At 42.6% G+C, this 20,119-nt stretch overlaps 1 protein-coding gene across 4 annotated transcripts; it reads right to left on the bottom strand.

Moving 5' to 3' along the window:
* Positions 1 to 67: 67 nt before the first annotated feature.
* Positions 68 to 18,599, bottom strand: tmod1 (tropomodulin 1). Of its 4 annotated transcripts, none has more exons than XM_076729717.1 (13): positions 18,227 to 18,599; positions 13,985 to 14,053; positions 13,754 to 13,802; positions 13,303 to 13,439; positions 9,990 to 10,146; positions 8,404 to 8,520; positions 6,610 to 6,699; positions 5,156 to 5,286; positions 4,632 to 4,739; positions 4,151 to 4,294; positions 3,503 to 3,647; positions 1,995 to 2,094; positions 68 to 768 (listed from the first exon to the last, which is right to left on the bottom strand). In XM_076729717.1, the coding sequence occupies exons 4-13, from the start codon at positions 13,423 to 13,425 to the stop codon at positions 750 to 752; spliced, it is 1,134 nt and encodes a 377-aa protein (XP_076585832.1). In that variant the 5' UTR covers positions 13,426 to 13,439; positions 13,754 to 13,802; positions 13,985 to 14,053; positions 18,227 to 18,599; the 3' UTR covers positions 68 to 749. The 4 variants fall into 4 exon arrangements, with proteins under 4 accessions (XP_076585832.1, XP_076585835.1, XP_076585834.1 ...); XM_076729719.1 differs by lacking the exon at positions 18,227 to 18,599 and adding an exon at positions 16,942 to 16,990 and having other exon boundaries at positions 636 to 768; XM_076729720.1 differs by lacking the exon at positions 1,995 to 2,094 and having other exon boundaries at positions 604 to 768; positions 18,227 to 18,331.
* Between the last annotated feature and the right edge of the window lie 1,520 nt (positions 18,600 to 20,119).

The raw sequence follows: 20,119 nt of genomic DNA, 5'->3' as shown, positions 1-20,119 counted from the left end.
AGGACAGTGAGTCACTAAATACTGTTTAGATTGAATGCAGAAAAGGTTTTTTTTGTTTTTTTTTTTAGCTCTAGCAAATTCAAATGGGACATTGCTATTTGTGTATAAATGGTAGAAAGTACCTTGTATGTTGACCCCGGAGCAAAATCAGAAACTTTGAGGAGCGACAATACTGACAGCACAACTCATTTACAGCATAATAATAATAATTAAAATTCATTCAACTCATCAATAGAAACAGAGAGTGCTAAGAGAGTCCCATTACCTCAATGAAAAGCAGACCAAAGGCCCCTTTATAAAGGAATCTAGACATTTGAGGAGATATCAAAGGATTCATGATGACAAGGTAAACTTTGCCTGGTTAGTTTGTACAAAGAGCGACCACAAATGATCAAGCCTGGAACCCAGGTCGAAAATTCAGCGCATAAAAATAAGCACATACTGTCCCCTTTTGCATGCACTGAAAGCTCAGACGGACACTGCTGATTAATCCCATTGGATCCTTCGATATCTACTTAAAAAAAAAAAGGTCTAGAAGTCGAAAGAGTTCAGATTGCCTCCGAATCCCAAGCGACTGAACCTGACGTGGTGGGTGTGATTTTCTGAGTAGGCCATTGATGGTGTGAGGCTGGAGAGGATGACAAGATGTGGTTTTGAAGAAATGGTGGGTTGAAGAAGAGGAACAGAGGGTTGAGAGTAGACCTGGTTTCTACACATTCGTCCGACACTTGGGGAAGATGGGTCCTCCCTCAAGCCTTCTCTTTCTTACTGTAGATGGAGGGAAGGTGGAGGGACACAGGAAGAGGAGAAAGAAAAAAAGAGAGGTGACAGGGGGACAAGGAAGGAAGAGGAAAAACGGAGAGACAGAAAAATTAGAAAAACAGAAGAAAGAAGGTGGTCCATCATCATCATCATCAGCAGCAGCAGCAGCAGCAACAACTTAAGCTGAAGCAAGTATGCCTGCCTTATCTGCAAAGAGTGGAAAAAGAGCTGGATTATCCCACTATTGGGCCCTGGGACAACAATGAGGTGAGGGCCCCTACTGAGCCCTTCGTTGACACTGTAATTTAGTGGTGCATACAGTATTAACAAATAAATGAGAATTAGTTAAATGAAGACTCCAGGGCCGCTGAGTCAACTGACCCCAGGGCAGTTAGCAATCCAGCTTTGGATAAGAGCAGTGTTTCAAAGAGCAGAAGAGGACAGAGGCTGAGCAGAGGAGGCTGGATGCCTCCAGATGATGCAGGAGCAGCAGACACAGCAGATCAGGAGAGGAGAATGATCAAATAAAGTAAAAAGGCCAAGGAAGAACCTAAATAAAGCGGCCAAGGAATAAAGTACTGATGTATTACTGGGAAAGTGATGCAGAAAAGGTTTCTGCAGCTCATCAGTGCAGCCAAAGGATGATAGAAGACCCAAAAACGACTACAGCAAGCAGAAAAGGGCAGTCTCATCTTGTCCGATCAGGTTTGAAAGACAGAACACGTATATAGAGGATACTGTTTCCAGTGAGCTAGAGCATCTTCTTCTTGCTGGGACATATGACAGAAGGGTTGGGTAATGAATTTGTTGGTTGTACTTTTACTGTATTTCAATAGGTTATTTTAACCGTGCACAGATAAGAAGTTTACTTTTCATTATCGTACTCCTTTTGAGTAAAAGGTGAGTGCCCTCTCATTTTTTAGATCAAGACCAATCTCCTGAATTTTCTTCAATATTGTCCAGTTTGCTGCACTGCTGGGCAGGGGTTCATGTAGGACTGGAAGGGGCAACAGCAGCTAAACTGGGGAGCTCTGTCAGAGGACTTTGCAAACCAGAGATGCCTAGAAGATGAAAAGAAGGGGTGATGACAGTGACGAAGCAACACAAACTCTCAGAGGAGTAGGACAGATGGTGGCAGCGCTTTCTGCTGGTCTGGAAAAGAACCAGGTGTTGTTGGCAGAAAAAAGGCAAGGCTGAGTACAGCGTTTGCAGTCCTGTTTGTTTTTTTGTACTTAGTCTTAGACTTGAACTTTTTCCCGAAGGCCATCTCCAGCTCAGGGACAGACAGAGTGAGGGTGAAGGAGCCATCCGACTCTGACCTGACGACCCGGGCTTAAAGACGACGGGGGAGGAAAAGGTTAGGACAAGGTTATGACACATTAGATAAATATATTATGTTTATCTTCAGGTGGTTTGGGACGCAACACAAGCAGACAATAAATCTGTCAGGAACAAAAGAGCCCATAAACTGTGTCCATGATTCTGAACTTAAGCCTAAATCCTGTACCTTTGGTGGACGTGAAGACAGCCAAAATGGCATTGATTGACACTTACCCTCACTTTCGAAACCTAAAACTGTTTCTCTTATTATGCTCAGGAGCAAACACTCACACTTTCTAATCTTGTGAAGCTCAGAAGATCTTTCTGGACTGTCTAAGAGAAGACTGGACTAAACACTCTTTGGTATACGGACAATAAAAGCAGTGAAGTTACTGCCTCATGGTCGTATGCCTCTGGCAACCAGTCAACTTGCAAATGTGGATGTTGCTGCAAAGAAGCCACAAACTGTAAAACATGGATGCACAGATGATTGAAACAATCAGCACAGTTTCAAGGTGAACACCCAAGATTAGTGTCACCAGTTCAGTATCTGACCAAATGTGAAATATGGTCACAACCTCCCCTTCTGTTCCTGAGTTACGGTGTTGATTATTGGCCAGAAAAGTGTTTTTACAGAACATTATGATATCACGGTGAGGTTTGACCGTTGATCATTTTATCCCATGAAACAGAAATTTTGTCAGAATTTCCGTTTTTTGTCATAATTTGTGTTTGAAAAATTCCCTCAAGGTGTTCTTGAGATATCGCGTTCATGAGAATGGGACAGATGGACAGACAACCTGAAAACATAACACCTCAGAGGCAGAAAAAGAGATCAGCCAACAGAAGCCAATAATAATATATATAAAGTCAATTTTACCATAAATGTGACCATAAATAACAACGGTAGATCCATCTACTTTCCATTCTACCAGTTTCATTTTGCTCTCTCTCATAAACAGACTCTTTTCATAGTGCTGATGTCATGACTTAGGAAGCCGCTGTTTTGATTGGCCGGGGCTTTCTGGCCGTACTACTGAGTTACCGGCCGATGATATCACTCTGATTCTTCTATTACCGTCTGATTAAAGTAGAACCCAAGGAGATATAGCAAAGATAAAGTGTCAGCACTGACACATGTAACAACCAACACTGCCAAACACAATACTACTCAAAGACTGTGCACGAGTTACATAAACTAAAGCTCTATGAGGTGAATTGGCCATAAAACACATTATGTACTAGAAATGTTACCAGTTTACATCCAGTTCATCAACATCTGTCAATGTTCCTGATTCAGTGAAATGTAAAAAAATGTGTGTTTCTATGTGTCTGTTTCCACGACGCACTGCTGCACCGGTGCTTTCAAATGCGTGAGTGTATCTGCGTGTGTGTGTCTGCACGCGTGTGTGTAACCCACCCAGGTCGTTGTTGTTCATCATGGCGTTGGAGCCTCGGAGGCGTGGGCCCTGCTGGGTGAAATGATATCCAAACTTCAACAGCGTGGTGTTTTTCTCCAGCATGCTGGCTATCTCCATCTCCACCTTGTTGCCTAACGGCTGGCTCTGGAGTTTGGGGAGTGAGGGATGGTGGAGGAGACACAAGGAGAGATGTAGAGATGAAGAAAAAGTGGGTAAAAGAAAAGGATTTGTGTTGAATGACTCTCCATTAACTGGATGCCACAACAGATACAGTGGTGATATCCATGGCAACAGAGGATGAAGTGGCTTTTTCAATTTCCATTTTATATCATTTCAATCAATCAGTCAATTAGTCAATTAAGTCAGATGGCAAATGGAGCCACAAGGGAGATGGGTGATGCGGTAAAGGGAAAAAGAGTCATTCAACAAGCTGAACTAATGAGTGAATGGTGACTCACACATGTACAAATATGCAGTGTGACACAATGCAATCAGGTGGCAAAGATGACTTGTGTACGCTACATGATGCACGCACGCACGCACGCACTGTGCATTGCTCGTGTGGTGGAGACTGCAGGCACGCACGCACGCACGCTCTGTGCATTGCTCGTGTGGTGGAGACTGCAGGTACACGATGCAGCTGGTACCTGATTGTCTATCTTGAGCTCCTGTAGTGTGGCGTTGTTCTGCAGTGACTCTATGAGGGCCAGGATTCCAGTCCCGGTAATGAAGTTGGACTCAACGTTCAGGCTCTTCAGTGTTGTGTTCACCTTCAACATCTCTGCCAGGGCCTGACGAAACACATTAACACGCATGCTGTATCTGGATTCACTCATTGCTTTGTGGTCATTTGCTCTTTTTAAGGCAAAAAAAGAAAACTCCTATTCTGGCCTGAAAGAGGATTTGCATTAAGATAAAGAGTCAACGAGGTTAAATCGTGAAAAAAGCCTGAAGACAGAAACGTGTTAATAACAGAATGATACTATGAACAGTGCAACCCACAGAGCAATCAAACTAATGCAAACCATTAAATAAAAAACTAGTTTAACTCAACGGCATTTCAGAGGAATGGAGCATTAAATGAGGTAAAGTCAATTCTGTGTTTCGGTGTTTAATGTTGCGACTTACAAATGCTACAGGGTCGTTGCTCCTGGTTCCTACAATACTAAACCTCTCCACCACAGTGTTCTTCATCAGAGCCTCAGCGTATGCTTTCAGAGTCTTGATGGGGATGTTCTGGGTGCAGAAAAACACAATGCCTAAACATTACAGCTCAGCAGCGATTCAGTTATTACTTCAAGATCTAAGAGGATCTGTTTGCACTTTATCTCAATATGTTCGTCCATGAAGATCACACCCAAGGTCACAGAAACGTTATGTCATTTTGTTCCTGAATGCCTCAAACATGTTTGATAAAATCAACTTTTATGCCCTAAAATGAATTTCATATTTAGTGTTTGCAAACTATTCTGTTCAAATATAAGCTTGAAACGTAGCTTTAAGTTAAAATGTGAAAACAAAAAAATGGGTGCATCAATGTCTTTGAGTTTGAGAATTAAACTAAAAACTAAATCTAATCTCTTGTAATCCTCAACAGAATATGCACACACACACACACACACACACACACATATATACACCCACTCATTTACCCTGATGTTGTTGAGGTTGACCTCAACCAGGTCAGGGTCGTTCCTCTTTACCCTTGACAGGGTCTCTTCTACATCAGTGGAGTTGGGCTCCTCGTCAGGGACCGGTTTATACTGGGTGCACTGGATCACACCTGCATACAGCACATTAACAGAACACACTGATGTGCAGCAGGAGACTCATTGAAACATGTGTGTGGCCTTTTCCCAACGTGTCTTAGTGAACAAATGTATCTGGATGGTTTACTGCTTGAGACTCTTTACTCATCTGCCGACAGTCCGTGCCAAACACATTTTTGAATAAGTCTCTTCAAAGGAATCTTATTGTCGGTAATCCATCACAGGGAAGATGGGGGTTTGCACAGAATGCAGGACAGACCAGTCACTTAATCTGCATAAGCACCTATTTTAACACATGTATATTGTAACTTTTTACAACCACAGTAGCAGATGTGATGTTGAGTGTGATGAATTAAGTAACCCAAACAAGTTTCAAGTCACTTAATATCTACCGTGTGCAGCAGTGAAATGAAGGTAAAACAGAGCAGGATACTTTGGAAAGCTGTGTCAACAAAACATGTAAAAAGGCATATTGTTTTAATTCAAGAGTCTGTAAAAAATGTTGTTGGAAATTGAACGAATTATAAAATCATTTTGGTCAATATAAGCAGTATAATGTCTGTAACTTTAATAACTATACAGTATATTATGAATTCCCTGTCAGATGCAGAATCAGATCAGGCAAAAGCTTAAATCTCAGTTTCTTATTGAAATATAGATCCTTACTGTCTTCGTTTGAAACAATGCTCAAACAATAACAGAAAAAGACTCGTTCATGTACCTCCCTCTGAATCAGTAGTGAGAACAAGGCAAGTGACGATGTCAGCAGGCCAATCAGGAGTTTACAACCGGCTCTCTTTATGAGAGACAGTCATATTTGGAAGTCCGATGTTCGGCCTCTGTCTCTGTTTAGAGCTGGAGGAGGATCTATAGGATGAGCCACCATGCAGGATAAACAATGGCTCAATGTGTGTGTGTGAATCATCCATGTTATTCCTGGGAGAACTATCAAACTATGTATTAGTGTCTGTATACACTTATCTTCATCTACTTATTGACTTTATGTTCACTTTTGATCTGTGAAACTGTATTTGTGCATGTGCAGCACACAAAGACTGAGCCGATCATCTTTGGTAAAATAAAGCAGCATTCTGCCGACATGAGATCATTTCACTTGATTCCAGTCGAAGTCAACTTGCTTCAACATTTTCCTGGAATGAGGTGATTTTCTTCAAACTCGTTGAGTGATCTGCTTTATTTTAGGATCCTTTTCCTTGTTTCTTGAAAAGCCCAACACCAAACACATCTGTGATTGCACTGAGTGAAAACAGGCCATGCAAATAAAAGACTCAGTTACATAAGTTTTAGTACATGTGTGCAAGCGTGTGTGTGCGTACTGTTGAGGCCTTGCTTGTTGACTATGGTGCTGCTGGCCAGGGCTTCATAGTACTGCTGGTTACTCATCAGGGTGTGCATACCCAGGATGGCTGGAAGACAGCAAGAAGACCGAATGAGGATGGAAAAAGGCTCAGAGGAAGAGACAGAGAGAGTGAGAGGAATGCTGAAAAAGAGATTTCATCATCGTCTAGTCACAGCCACCATGCTAATGCAGACAGCATATCACAACTCAAAGCATCAAAGCAAACCAAACACGACAGTGTTGTTTCAACGATCAAGCGGCTGTGTGCTGGAAAGTTTCAGGTACAGTAGTTTAAGTGGAAACATGTACAGGCTTTGGTTTCTGCAGCCACAGCTGAAGTCTCGCCCTCTGTCGGCTGACTGCGGATCAGCACAATACTCCACCTGCTGCGTCATAACTGTAAAGGAATCCCACTTGTGTCCCTGCAGCAGTGAACGTGAAATATGTTTTGCAGCTGCTCTGAGGACGCTGTATAAAAAGAGACCATTTGAATCACCTCGTCTGTTTGTCAGAGCGATTGAGAGCATGAGAACAGTTTGCAAAGACATAAACTGTTAGAGAATACAAGCTGCTCTTAGTAGAAGTGGGGCACGTTACCTTTGACAACTCCAGGAAATTCCTGTGCTTCTGCTCTAAGCAGCACTATTGTTTCATGATAGATTTCTGTCGTGCTAATGCTGATAGAGACTCTGGTAGTGGTTAAAACTAAATGTGTTTACATACTGTTCTGTAATATATGACACTTACAAAGAGATTAAATGTACTTAGAGTTATGAGCTTTCAACTTACCACAAATGAGCTAAAAAAAACAATGGTGCTAATGCTAATTAGCTTTGAAAGCATACAGTAATTTTCTAGATTAGATTAACCAATATAGACATTTCTTTGTTAAAATATGTTTTACATCAGAAAATACTTTAAAGATAGAAATGAGCAAATTTCAAAGGTTAATTAGACCTCTGCAGTGTGTAAAACAGTACGTTAAAAGTATGTACATGCAGGAATAGATTTGCACCAGTGGTGACATTATGCCATATATTACACAGAATCCATGAGAATTCCAGTGTAATGCATGTACAGTAGAGACATCGGAGCGTCTGAATGGTTCTGCTAAAAGCCAACATCGTGTACATGAGCCGTTCCATGCAAACACCGCGTGCAGTCTACAGATACCCTGGGTGGTGCTGAGCTAGTGAACAGAGATATCCAGCAGGGATGGAGGAGGTGGAGAGATTGATGGGAGGATGAAGGGGAAGGGTGGAGGGAAGGTGGAAGGAGCACTAGAGGAAATGGACAAGATTTAGATTAATGAAAAGTCAATGAATGAGGGGAAGTTGAGGCCATGACCGTGTTTATGCTGATTAGTGAGAGAAGATGTAGAATAATCAGACACCTGCACATTCATCATCAGATCCAGTCTGTGAATATCATTCATTCAGACGCTTTTACGTAAGTATCTGTATGTGTGCCACTCTGTGTTTTGTTGTTTCTAAAAAAGAAAGTCCAAAACGTCGAACACATGAAAATGAGATCTGATCCCCTCATTTTTCTCTTAACTTTGTGCAGCTGAAAGTATGTCCTAAACTGCTTTCACCACGAGGACTCCATGTATGACTCTATCCAGGTAAAAAACAATTACAACTGATCTACTTTAAAAAAAAAAAAAAAAAACAGTAAATTTGGTGTAAAGTTACATAAAACTGAACAGGCCTTACTCATACAGTCCATGAGACTGTGTGGACATGTGGGGGTGGGGGGGTGGTTCTATTACCTGCGATATCACACAGTTCAGCATCAGAAGCGCTGGCCAGGGCTTCTTCGAGCTCCGGCTCCAGAGTCACATTCTCTATGATGGGGTCCACCCTCTTCTTAGGCACCCAGGCCTTCCCTGCAACATGGGTGGAGAGATTCAGCGCAAAGACATACAGTACACTACCAGCACGACCACTATGACATCAGCAGCACCTGACCCTTACCTGATGGCATTTGGTGAGGGAAAGCTTCTCCACACAAACACACACACACACACACAGGTGTTTTCACTTGTGCTGACTAATCACATCTCTGCTCAGGATGAGGCTGGGTGGAGCTGTGCTGGGAATGACATGAAGTCACTGAAGTCCATGTGCTAGCAAGAGCTAAGTTTGTCCCAACAAGTGAAACATCTTAACCAAGCCTTCACAGTCTAATCAGTCAAATAAGTGCAAACACTAGTATGAGTGATAATTCCGATTTGACTTGAACGTGGCATCAGTGCAGCACAGACACAGTAGGCAAAAGAAAAACATTTTCTCGGTAAGTCAGGCATTACGGAAACAATGAACCCATTAACTCGTAACAACTTACAACTCACATTAAAACAGAGCACGTACAGTATAAAATGTAAATGTAGAAGTATCTCTGATAAAGTCCTGTTATCTAACACAGCTGAGCTTTCTGAGGCGTGTATCCCTTCATCACTTCACACCCGACTACTGTCGTCACCATGTTCGCCTGTCTGTAAAGACCCAGAGATCTATGTCCTCACTGATAGGTCTGCTGTGTCTCTGTCTGCATGTGGTGAGCTCCTCCAGTTTCAGCCAGACCTTTTTGGACCCCCACATAAACACCAGCTGCTGGCAGCAGAGTGGCGAGAATTTCCCAGAGCAGCGAGCAGCTTCTTGAAAGGCACCTGTGTCCTCTCCCCGTCCCAGTTGCACCACTGCATCTTTCCGCGTTGTTTAGCACACTGTTTAAAAATGTGACAGGTAAAAATCAACCTGTTTCATGTCCGCCTGTGGAGCAAACCGTCGTGGGCTTTGTCTCAGTGTGAGGGGAGTGACGACAGATGGCTTTGAACAGAACTAGATGTTAAACAGCGCCTTGCATGTAGATGTTTCGCCATCTGCAGTTTCACAGCTGGTCTGTGAAATTACAATATAATGTCCACAAGCGCACTAAAGCAGCCACACCAGCAAAGAACTCTGGTGACAAGGTGACAGCAGGGAGACCTTCTAGAGTTTCACACAGAGACGTCCGGTATCTCTCACCATCCGTCACACACTGCTGTGACCACTGACTGGTGACAGGCCTCACAAGGCCTGGTGAGGGGTGGTACCCCTTAGGGGAAAAAAATCCTCCTACTCATGAAAGGCCTCTGACTTTAGGGTTTCCTGAAGTTAACTAGATAAAAATTATTACTATATAAACTATTTATTCAGCCAAAAAGGCAAATGTGCTGCTGCTGGGGCAACTTTAGCCCAGCCCAGAAGACTCCACCCTCTCCTGAGCTCACATGCTTGGATAACTGATGAAAACAGTACTTTGAGCCACACAAAGCCACCTTCTCATCTTTACCACCAGATAACCAGTTTTTACCTCTCTTCTCCCCCGTGAATGGCACCAGGTCTTCTTTGTCAGGATGCTCTTTGGCCTGTTTCTCCAGGTGGGCCAGCAGGTTGTCTCTCTGAAACGTCCCAGTGGGAGCTTTCTTTGTCTGGTCCTTCTGCCGCATCCCAGCTGGCAGCAATGCATTCTAGACAAGGGAGAGAAATGACATAATGTAAAGGGCTGGCACTGGGTAAAGAAGTGCAGAACAATGAATTACACCAGTGACAGAACTGAGTGCACTGTTTTTGAGCAGTGCGGCAGTCAGCAGTGAGGAACAAATCCTGCACGATCTTTGATTTTGTGGTGAATTTTACTCTCGGTCAGAGTAAATCTGCAACCTTGGTCTTTCATTCTGAGGAATTGACAGTTAAAGAGGAAAGTATTAAAAAATGGTATGATGTGACATGTCCCTCTGCAGTCCGTTGCAGATGGAAATAAGAATAAGTGAGATTATAACTCAACAAATAAATAAATACAAAAGACCCAGAAATGCACAAATCTGTTTAAAGTGGGAAAATGCACACCCACTTTTCATACACTTTCCAAGAACTCAATAACAATACTACCAAATTAAAGCCAACACTAATATTTCTATTCCACGTGATACAGTATCAAAGCAAAATGACAGGTATGAAGATGGTGCTACTGTATCTTTGGTCACATCATTCCTTATCTCTCGTCCAGCCCGACACATGACCGAGACATTTCAAAGAGCTTTGCTGCTCACCTCGTTATTTTCAACTTAAAGCAACATTCAAAACCAAGCTCTTACAAGTGCTACTTATAGCTTCATATCTTATCTGTCCTCTCAGCGCTTGGAGGGCCTCTCTCGCCTCGTAACTCTCCCACTCTCTTTGCCTCTCCCCCTTATTCCTCTGCCTTCAGTCTCTCTCAAAGAATAATACTGTCAAAGCAGCAAACAACCTGATAATACACCATCAGACCACACTGACACGATTGTTTGATTTGAAATAAACTCCCTCCTCCTCTGTGTCTCTCATTCAGTCTTTCCAGTAGTGGTCCATAAACGTTCATGTGACTTGCAGTCATATTTATAGTATGGCCAGAGTACATCATAGCGTCACTGCAGAGCTTTTTATGTCAGCTGCAGATAACAGGCACTCTTCCAGCCACAGCATGTTATTTTTACCAGCATGAGACTCTGTCTTTGTCTCCTGTCCCTACTAACTTGACTTCCCTCTGTCATCCCACCTCCTCCCTCATTAGCTCTCAGCAGTCATCTCTGAGCATGCGACTGTAACATATACAGTACGTGCCTCCATGAACAGAAGGCGAAGGCTTTTAAGATATGTGAGTAAAAAGTGACAAAATATTGCTTTTAAATAATAATAAGCAATAATGGATTTGTTTTGGCTGTCTGAGAGCAGCAGAAACAAGCTGTTAACATAACTTTGACATATTTTATCACCTTAAAAAGTTGATACGGCAAACTTTGCAAACAGTGGCTTATTTACACATCCAGATACAGAGACACATGAGCATTTATTTAGAGTTGTGTCTTCTGGCCACCTGATGAACCTCCTTTTAACTTCGGTTTGGTCTCCACCAACTAAAATATCCGGCTCTTTAGCTGCTAAATGCTCCACTATGTTCACTAGCTAGTCACTAACCTCGTCTGCTGGACAGGTTGTGTACAGTGGGTTCATCAGAGCTTTGTGGCTGAAAACAGCTGTAAAAACTGAACCTAAAACAGTAATGGTGCCAAAAAATGCTACAATTTTCAGGAAAAACATTTATGATTACAGCTTTCAGTCATCTATATTTCTACTTTCCGTGACTTGAGAAATGTAAGAGTAATCTTGGTCCATGAGATTTGTATTAACTTATTCAGGTTTAAAAAGGATGTCAGAGCTAATCCAAAAGGTCACAAATCTCCACACGTCAGCCACAAGGATGAGACCACAGTGTCGGAGGAAAAGCAAACAGTATGAACCAGTCCAAGTTGTGGTTTGTCACTGGATGACTGGGAGGCGGTACTGCATGTACTAATATTACAGAATGTTCTGTTTATGACTGACAGTAAATTTATCTTTCTGCAATCGCAGCACAGCTGGCAGACATGTTGTTTTTTTGTCCAACATGATGAGGCTTTTTCAGTGGTTTACTGGAACTGAGGTAGGAACCATGGCTGGGAAGGTTCCAGTGTGTTTGGAAGCAAATGGGCACTTAAGTATTGTGCAACAGGTTACCCTCATAAACAGGCACAAACGAGGTAAGCACGCACGCACTACCTCTCACTGCCTTTTCTGTTTACGTCATGGAGTCCCTCCAGTCACTCACTGTTGGCATCATCCCTCCCTTACACACACACACACACACACACACACACACACACACACACACACACACACACACACACACACACATTATACCCTTTCAGTCATCCGCTTGGCATTAAGGGGGAGTCCAGCCTCTTTATGAGCAGTCAGGCATTCATCAAAAAGCTATTACAGCTGCTGCTGTCACCACCTCCACCCATGATGCATCACTGAGGGTATGAAGGTGGTGGCGGATGCATTAAATACAGATATAAACACATCGTAAAAAGCAACAGAAACTAAACACAAGTACACGTACTTGACCTACTATAGCACAATGACTAACATGATACGCTGCCATGCCTCCCATAGGCTGCACTCAATACAAGTAGAGAAATACAGTCAATGACGGGGAAGAAGGTGAGTTAACAGCAGCAAAGCTAGCATCATCGCAAAATCACAAAATGTATCTCTGTTGGTTCAGTTTCACTTCAGCCTGAATAACCAGCACTGTTTCATTGTACTTGCTCACTCATGTATTTGCCTGATTTGCATTTTCATTGTGGATTAATCAGGATTGATTGATTTTTTTCAGAAATTGTCTATAAAATATCAAAGCAAAAAATAATAAATAAACAAAAATACCATTCAATTCCGAATAGATTGTGAAATTTTGGACAATCCATTTTCTGCCACATGTTGCATCCAATTACACCTTTATTTAATTAAGCTGTTAAAATTCTGTCCAAATAATGTATACTGTAAAAACATTGATTTGAAAGTTTGACTATGTGACGATGTTCAAGGGCATTAAAATGCAATTAACCCAGTTTGACTGGCTCAAACCAGAAATTAGTTAACAGCGATTCAGATGAACACACACGGACATGTATGTAATGTACAGCAGACTGCAGCATATTCCATTAGAGGGCTCTGTTAAGCCTGTATGGCCAAATAACTCTCCACTGACACCAACACAGCGACAGAAACTGCTCCATATGGAATCTAAATTATAAACTTACATCAGGATCCAGCTCCTCTAATTCATCCTCTAATCGCTGCAGCTCTTCCTCGGACAGTTTCTTCAGCAGCTCGTCCTCGTCTATGTCCCTGTACTTCTCCATCTCCTTCCTCAACACCGACATGATGGACAGCGCGCCTGGAAACATGGATAATGTCACTTCAACGGGACATGCATACGAAAAGAGCAAATGCATAAGATGAAAACAGATGTGTTTAGAGTGTCACATTCAGTATCAGCAGTATTGACTGCAGTGGAACGATTCAGGTGACTAGCAATTAACCAAACTTTTACTTCTTTCACTGTCGTGTCTTGTCTCATTTTCTTTTTGCAAGGTTTAGACTGATGGAGGTGAGATATTGTCTGACACCTGAGATTTAGTGCCGTCAAGGTAAATTTATTCTGAACAAACACACAAAGGGATCTGACAGGTATTGAATTGGTTCCCTCACCTCAATAACCCCTCCAAGAGAGAAAGACAAAATGCAAGGGATCAGGAGCCTGCAAGAAAAAAAGTCTGTGCATGGAAACAGCAGAGAAAGCATTCAGAAAATCACTGCTGAGATGACTTTGAAGGACTTTGACGGTCAATTGCCAAAAGATAAAAATCACATGCACGAACCACATGCAGCATCAGTGTCACTTGATGTTGCTCTTTGCTGTAAGAACTTGACTGTGCTCACCTCAGCTCAGGGGTAAAATAACAGCAAAGGCAGCCAAGTGCCTGTAGTGCTCCTGGGAGAGAAAGAAACCTGGAGGAGGCAGAAGCACAGAGAGATTAACAGCACTCAGAATGAGAAAGCAACAGATACACTAAGTCATCTGTGAAGAAAGATGTGAAGCATCGTATTCCACTGTTTGTTTTCCCGCCTCCACTTCACCCCAGAGTAACTGACAGGGTACAGTGACTGGAGGCTGGGAAAGAAGCTCCTGTATTGAACTGTCTTTGTCTTTTTTTTTACACCATCTCATAAAACTGTTTTGCAGTTTTCAGTGGCTCTTCATCGAACTACAACATCTGAGACCGTAATGTCTGATGCTGTTTTCACAGTGGATGCTCTGAGGCTTCATTTTTCCATTTCAAATTCCTCTATTATTCTAATTGACTGTGGAAGCATTTGGCTAGCGAGCAGAAGATTCATTCCCAGCTCCAAGTTTCCCGATAAGGCAACTTGTATCATTTAACGACACCAGATATGTTTGCTGGATTTTTTCAGGGTAGCTGGTCTTAAAGAAAAATCGCTTGACATACTGGAGATACCAATAGGTCAGATGGGATGAGGATATTGATACCATTGTCATGTCTGGATGAATAATTTGAAGATACAGCCAGCAGTCAGTTAGCGTAGCTCAGCACAAAGTCTGGAAACAGCTGGCCTGGCTCAGTCCAAAGTTAACAGAATCCATCTACCTGGACTGTTTCTTGGCTGGGAGAAGTCCAGAACTGAAGCACCAGCGAAACAGTCAATTGTTTTTTTTACGCTCTGGATTTAGTAACTTTTAAACAGAGCCAGGTTAGCTGTTTCCAGTCTCGGAGCTAAGCTAACTGGCTTTTACCTGCAGCTTTCACATAGCGATATGTGAGTGGTATTGACCTCAAGGTCAAGCTAGAACTACCTACTTTGTTTGGGATTGGTCCATAAATTACTCCATGGCGTGGTTTATGGTACCATCCGGCAATATCAAGGTTCTACGAGAGTTTGGGTCATTTGTTTGTGGTGAGCACTGAAATCTGATCATTTAATTAACATGAAAGAAAAAAATATTTTGTGAACTGGATTTGTATTTTGAAACCTGGGAACTTAAGAAAAAAAGTCATGAAGTGACAAGACTTGCTGTAATAAAAAGAGTTGTGTCGGACCTGTGTGCCATGAATCACTGTCAGAAGTGCTGTCTGCTTTTTATCCTCAAAACACTCCGCAGAAAAATCTAAAAGCCAACCTCGGATAAACCAAATATCTTGTCCGGAAAAGTGTTGTTGCTCATGCTTTCCTTCGCTGACAGTGTGGACAGGCTGGAGCTGTGTTTTCCTCTCTCTAACTCCACATTTCACGACAGAGTCTTGGCTATGGGGCCAGATGAGTGGTGATGGATGAGCTGCAGGGGAACATTCGTGGATCACGGCACCAAACGCTCGGTTGGTGCCCTGGTTCCTCAAAACTATGGATCAGGGGTTTGAAATGTGAAAGACGTCCACTGACGACACAAATAATAACTTTTCTGAGCCTCCATCAAAGGATGAGAATCCTCTCAAATTAGACAGAAAGGGTTGAGCTTAAAAGACTCCACCAGTGCAGAAAATGCTTCGTGCACGGAGTACAAATGTGAGTGCAAACGTTTCTTCTTGATCTTAAGTATGTCAGCAAGTGTGTTTTGGCTAACCTTCTAAAAGGTGGGGTCAAGCGTGCCGTTCTTTTGTTCTGCTTTCTCTAAGCTCCATGACAAGACAAGTTTCCAAAACCAAAGATGAAGATCTGGGCTGGACTCCAAATAATGCTGCAAGTCTGCTGGCAGAGGCTGACCTGCTCTCATGATATCAAACAGACCCGGGCCTGTATTTAGACCGTTTCTACAAGTGTCTGCTTCACTGGAGAACATCCACTGGCCTGAGAGGACAGACAATTTAAAGATGACCCGAGTCGGAATGTACCCTGTAAAGTCATAAACACTTGTCTTGATCCTTGCCCTCTAAACCAGGCCTGTCCAGTCCTCAGGCCTCTAAGAATAGCAGCACTGATACAGGATCATTAGTCAAGTCAGATGAGTGTAAAACCTTCAAACTGATGTTACATGGCAACTGGTCTCAGCACAGCACTTCTCGGAATAAAACTTAAAAGAAGAGTTCACATTTTAAATATCAGTTTTACATCCAAATTATACAATTGAGCTTCTCCAGTGGAGCAAAGCGCTTTAACCCCAATTGCTTTGTGGATCTCTCCATTTGAGTTCAAGCATAAACCCGGTGAAGCTGTGAGTTTTTCAACCATTAAATACACATAAATCTCTGTAAAACTCCCACATGCTCTCAGAGTGGCCGAAAACTCTTCCAGCCAATAAATCAGCACATAAAGGGAGAGCACAGCGGTGGACTTTTACACACTTCAGCACATGACTTCCTGTTTAATGTCTTCAAACAGCTTACGCTGTCGTGAAAAAATATGGCATGCACAGTGAGTGGCGTGTGAATGTTTCACTTTGGTAAATCTGAGATGTATTGCTGTCGTCTCTAAGCTTACGTCAAACTCAGTTAACACGGGAGCTTTAACTATGTGGCCCGGCAATATCCTCCACAGACTGGACGTACTTTAACAAGTGAGTATCCCGTAGATTCAGGTATGAATTTAAACATAAACAATGCAACAAACTCCAGATCCCTCTAGGTTTAAAAAAAAAAAAAAATAGGTTGTAAATCACAAACTTAGCACAAAAAAGTATCTTGTAAGCCTGAGATTTCAAACCGGATCCAAGGAGTCAAATTAGGATCTTTTATCTCCTGGGAACAAAAAAGTAAATACACTTATTCCTGAAGGGATCAGTGCATTTCCATCATGCTTTATGCTGTTTATTCTTCTGTGGTACAGGAACTGGAACTTCTTTGTTTGTCTAAAACATCTTGTAAGATCGTAATTGTTAGACTCACACAGGTCTCAAATGGCCCTGTAGAAAACAGCTGAGAGGCACCTGGTCTGCTTTCCTCTGCCCAATGTAAAGCACATGGCACAGATAAGCTGTGTTTTCTGCAGTGACAATAACAAGAAAGATACAATGCACAGACTGTTACCAAAATGAATTCGTACACAACATCAAGTCCCTTTTTAATATAAAGTCGTAACCATTAGTTCTACAGTGGGCTCAAGATAACAGCAGACAAAGTGACAGTCACGATTGTTGTTACATGTTCTCTCATTCCACCAGCTTTTAGTGCAGAGGAAGCTGAAGCCCTCAGTGATGGCTGCTGTGTCCTTACTTCAGGGACCAGCACGGCGTCGTATATCATGACGTGAATGATGAGGGGCCTAGCAGCTCACAAGCTGCCGTGGACCTGGGGTCAGGCCGTTTGTGCATTCTACATAGGTCAAAAGGTCCCCTCACTGATCAGAGTGCCATATTGAGGGAGTCGTGGATGTGATTTACCCCACAGATGAAGAACATGCATGTGTGCATGTTTTAGATGGTGAAACAATGAGTTCATGTCAAAGAGTGAGAAGAAAGATGAGTAGAGACGCTCTATCACAGGGAACAACAGACGAAGAAGAAACAAAGGTTACCGGGCTCCATTTACTGTACAGTGACTGATGGAAGTAGGTCACAGAGGAACTGACAGCCAACATGTCAGCAGACAACTGTTGCATCTCACTGCACTTGTTGACTGAAATCCTGATTATGTAACACGGTTTTACATTTCAACTTAACTGTCATGACCACAACTTACACCAAGTTAAAGTGATTTTAACCCCATGCATGAACCCTGTGCACTAGAATAGTCTGATTATTACGTATTCACTAATTCGATCACTGGCGTAAGTCACAATAGATTGTTTTGTTTTTGTTTTTTTTTTAAACAAATTTCGTGTATCAGAGACCCTCAAGTACCTACAGTACACGATAAAAACTGTATTAGAATCCCTGTCTGTGCAGGACTTTGGTGTGAGGACTTCCAGCATGCACTTAATTAAAGAGGGAAGCCACGCTCGATAAAACATTGTCCAACTGGATACAAAACATTAACAGTGAAATAAATAAATGTGTGGATATATTTGTCAGTTTTCCTGAAGAAGCCCCCTTTCCTTTCAGTGACCTCATGGAAACTTACTTTCAGTCATTTTAAAAGTCTTGTCCTGTACATTGTTTCATCCCTGACGTGTGATCTTCACTAATTTGACTGTTTTACAGCTTCAGTGTGATTTTTGCATTTATTTCCGTACCTCCTCCAGCGCTATTTATAGCCGGACGGTCCCGCTGGGTGACAGCAACGAATACTTTGACCAGATATGGTTTCCTTCAGAGCCGCCTGCAGTCGCACTGCGCGCTCCGCTCAGCTGCAGGCGCACCACCCGGAATCCGAAGCGAACCAAAAAAAAAGCCTCCGCTAGACAAAACCGTCCATGACCCGCGGATAATCCTGAATTCAGCAGATTTCAGCGTGCTCTCACAGTGTCCTCCCCCGGTCCTGCTCGTCTCGCGGCGGGTTTGTGGAGGCTGAATCTCATCTCCCGCAAAGGGCAAAGTAAACTTATGAGGAGAGATCCTCCTCTTCCACCTCCTCCTCCTCCTCCTCCTCCTCCCCCCCGCACGGCTGCCCTGTCACTCCGGTGATGTCATGAGTGGAACTGTGTCCGATAATGGACGCACGGTGATGGCCGTCTGAGTGACTCTCCATCATCTAGTGTGGTAAACGTTAAACTCGATGCATCTTTGGAAGTGGGACTTTTGACCCACACAGTCCGTTTCTGGGCACGCTGACAGGATCCCTGCAAACATTTCATCCACTCGGCTCTGACTGCGGGCCAGTGATACAAGCTCTCGCTGAAACGGGTTCAAATGACATTCGTGTTGCACCTAAACAGCAGACCGAGACTCAGAAAAGTTTAAATGTTACTGAGTATAAAGTCACAGTGTTACAGAGAGCTTTTATATGCAACCTAAAAGATATGCTTGCACAATAAACAATCTCGTGACATATTACTGTCCAAAATATTCACTCTACTGCGCATGCGTAGCATTAGCCAACTGCGATCAAACTTCTGAGAGCTCTGGACTCCTGCTGAGACGAGGTCCGCAGTGCGACCTGATGTCTGTTCAGCTTTTCTATTTTTATTCTTTACAACTGTAACATCGCCACAACTGTAGCGAGCCTTACAGAAATACTTGATGTTTGCTTAAGGTCTCTTGATCATCCCTGAGTTCAGTCACCTGTATCCTCCATATCTGCACTGTCATTAGTTTTGATGCATACATCCTTTTCCACCTGTGGCAATGAACAAGTCACTGCTGGCCCTTCTCTGTTCCACAGCTTTCTTTTCTCTACCTGTGGTTTGCACATCTTTGCATTTTTTTTTCCTGGCATAACTTACCTGACTGACGAAAGGCTGCAGATCTTCTGTGTCCATGTTTGTAACCACATCTATTGCAGTTAACTTCTTCTGATCATCCTTTGGTGCTGCCCTTTTTGCCTCTGTCTCTCAAAGTGTTTTTACAGGTTATATTTTTATATGTCAATAGGCTGCTTCTCATTTCATCATCTCTTACAATACATACAATCTGTCACCAATCAGTCGTGCAGTTGTCCAAACAGTCTTTAGTTTTCCATCATGTTGTCACCTGGTGGTCTCTGTTGGTCTGTGAGCCTTTGTTAATAAAAAAAAAAAAAAAAAACTACAGCTATCCACTACATGTTGTGGAGTGAAAAGTACAATATCCCCCTCTGACATGTAGTGGATTTATGCAGTGAGCGTGATCAAGTCAGATTTCTGATTTAGTCTTTCTGGCAATTTGAGCTGCTCTGTCAGGATGAGGTGAGACGGCCGTTGTTATCCTGCAGGCGGATAAAAATCTAGAAAACCTCCATTAAAATGTGCTTAAGATGAAGGGAGGTCACACTGTCATGTAGGTATATAAAGGTATGGAAAACCGAAAATCCATCGGCATTAATTCTGAGGACATTTAAACTGCTGCCGGTAATTCCTTCCTGACATAAAGACCTACAAAACTGTTGCCATAACACTGGCTGAAAAAAAACAAAAACATTTTAAAGCTTTCAGTCAAATCCTTGTGAACAGCTTTTTATTTTGAACCAACACTTGAGATGTTACAGCTTA

Source organism: Chaetodon auriga, chromosome 4 (assembly GCF_051107435.1).
Source record: "Chaetodon auriga isolate fChaAug3 chromosome 4, fChaAug3.hap1, whole genome shotgun sequence".
Taxonomy (NCBI): Eukaryota; Metazoa; Chordata; class Actinopteri; order Chaetodontiformes; family Chaetodontidae; genus Chaetodon; species Chaetodon auriga.
The sequence above is the reverse complement of the archived record's forward strand: the minus strand, read 5'-3'. Positions and strand labels throughout refer to the sequence as shown.

What these genes read in the sequence shown, in the direction of transcription:
- tmod1 (XM_076729717.1), bottom strand. Translation starts at nt 13,425, where the DNA reads ATGTCGGTGTTGAGGAAGGAGATGGAGAAGTACAGGGACATAGACGAG. An exon ending in GCAACGACCCTGTAGCATTT is followed by an intron (nt 4,295 to 4,631) that starts GTAAGTCGCAAC and finishes GTGTTTCGTCAG; the next exon opens with GCCCTGGCAGAGATGTTGAA. An exon ending in GATGAACAACAACGACCTGG is followed by an intron (nt 2,095 to 3,502) that starts GTGGGTTACACA and finishes GTCGTCTTTAAG; the next exon opens with CCCGGGTCGTCAGGTCAGAG.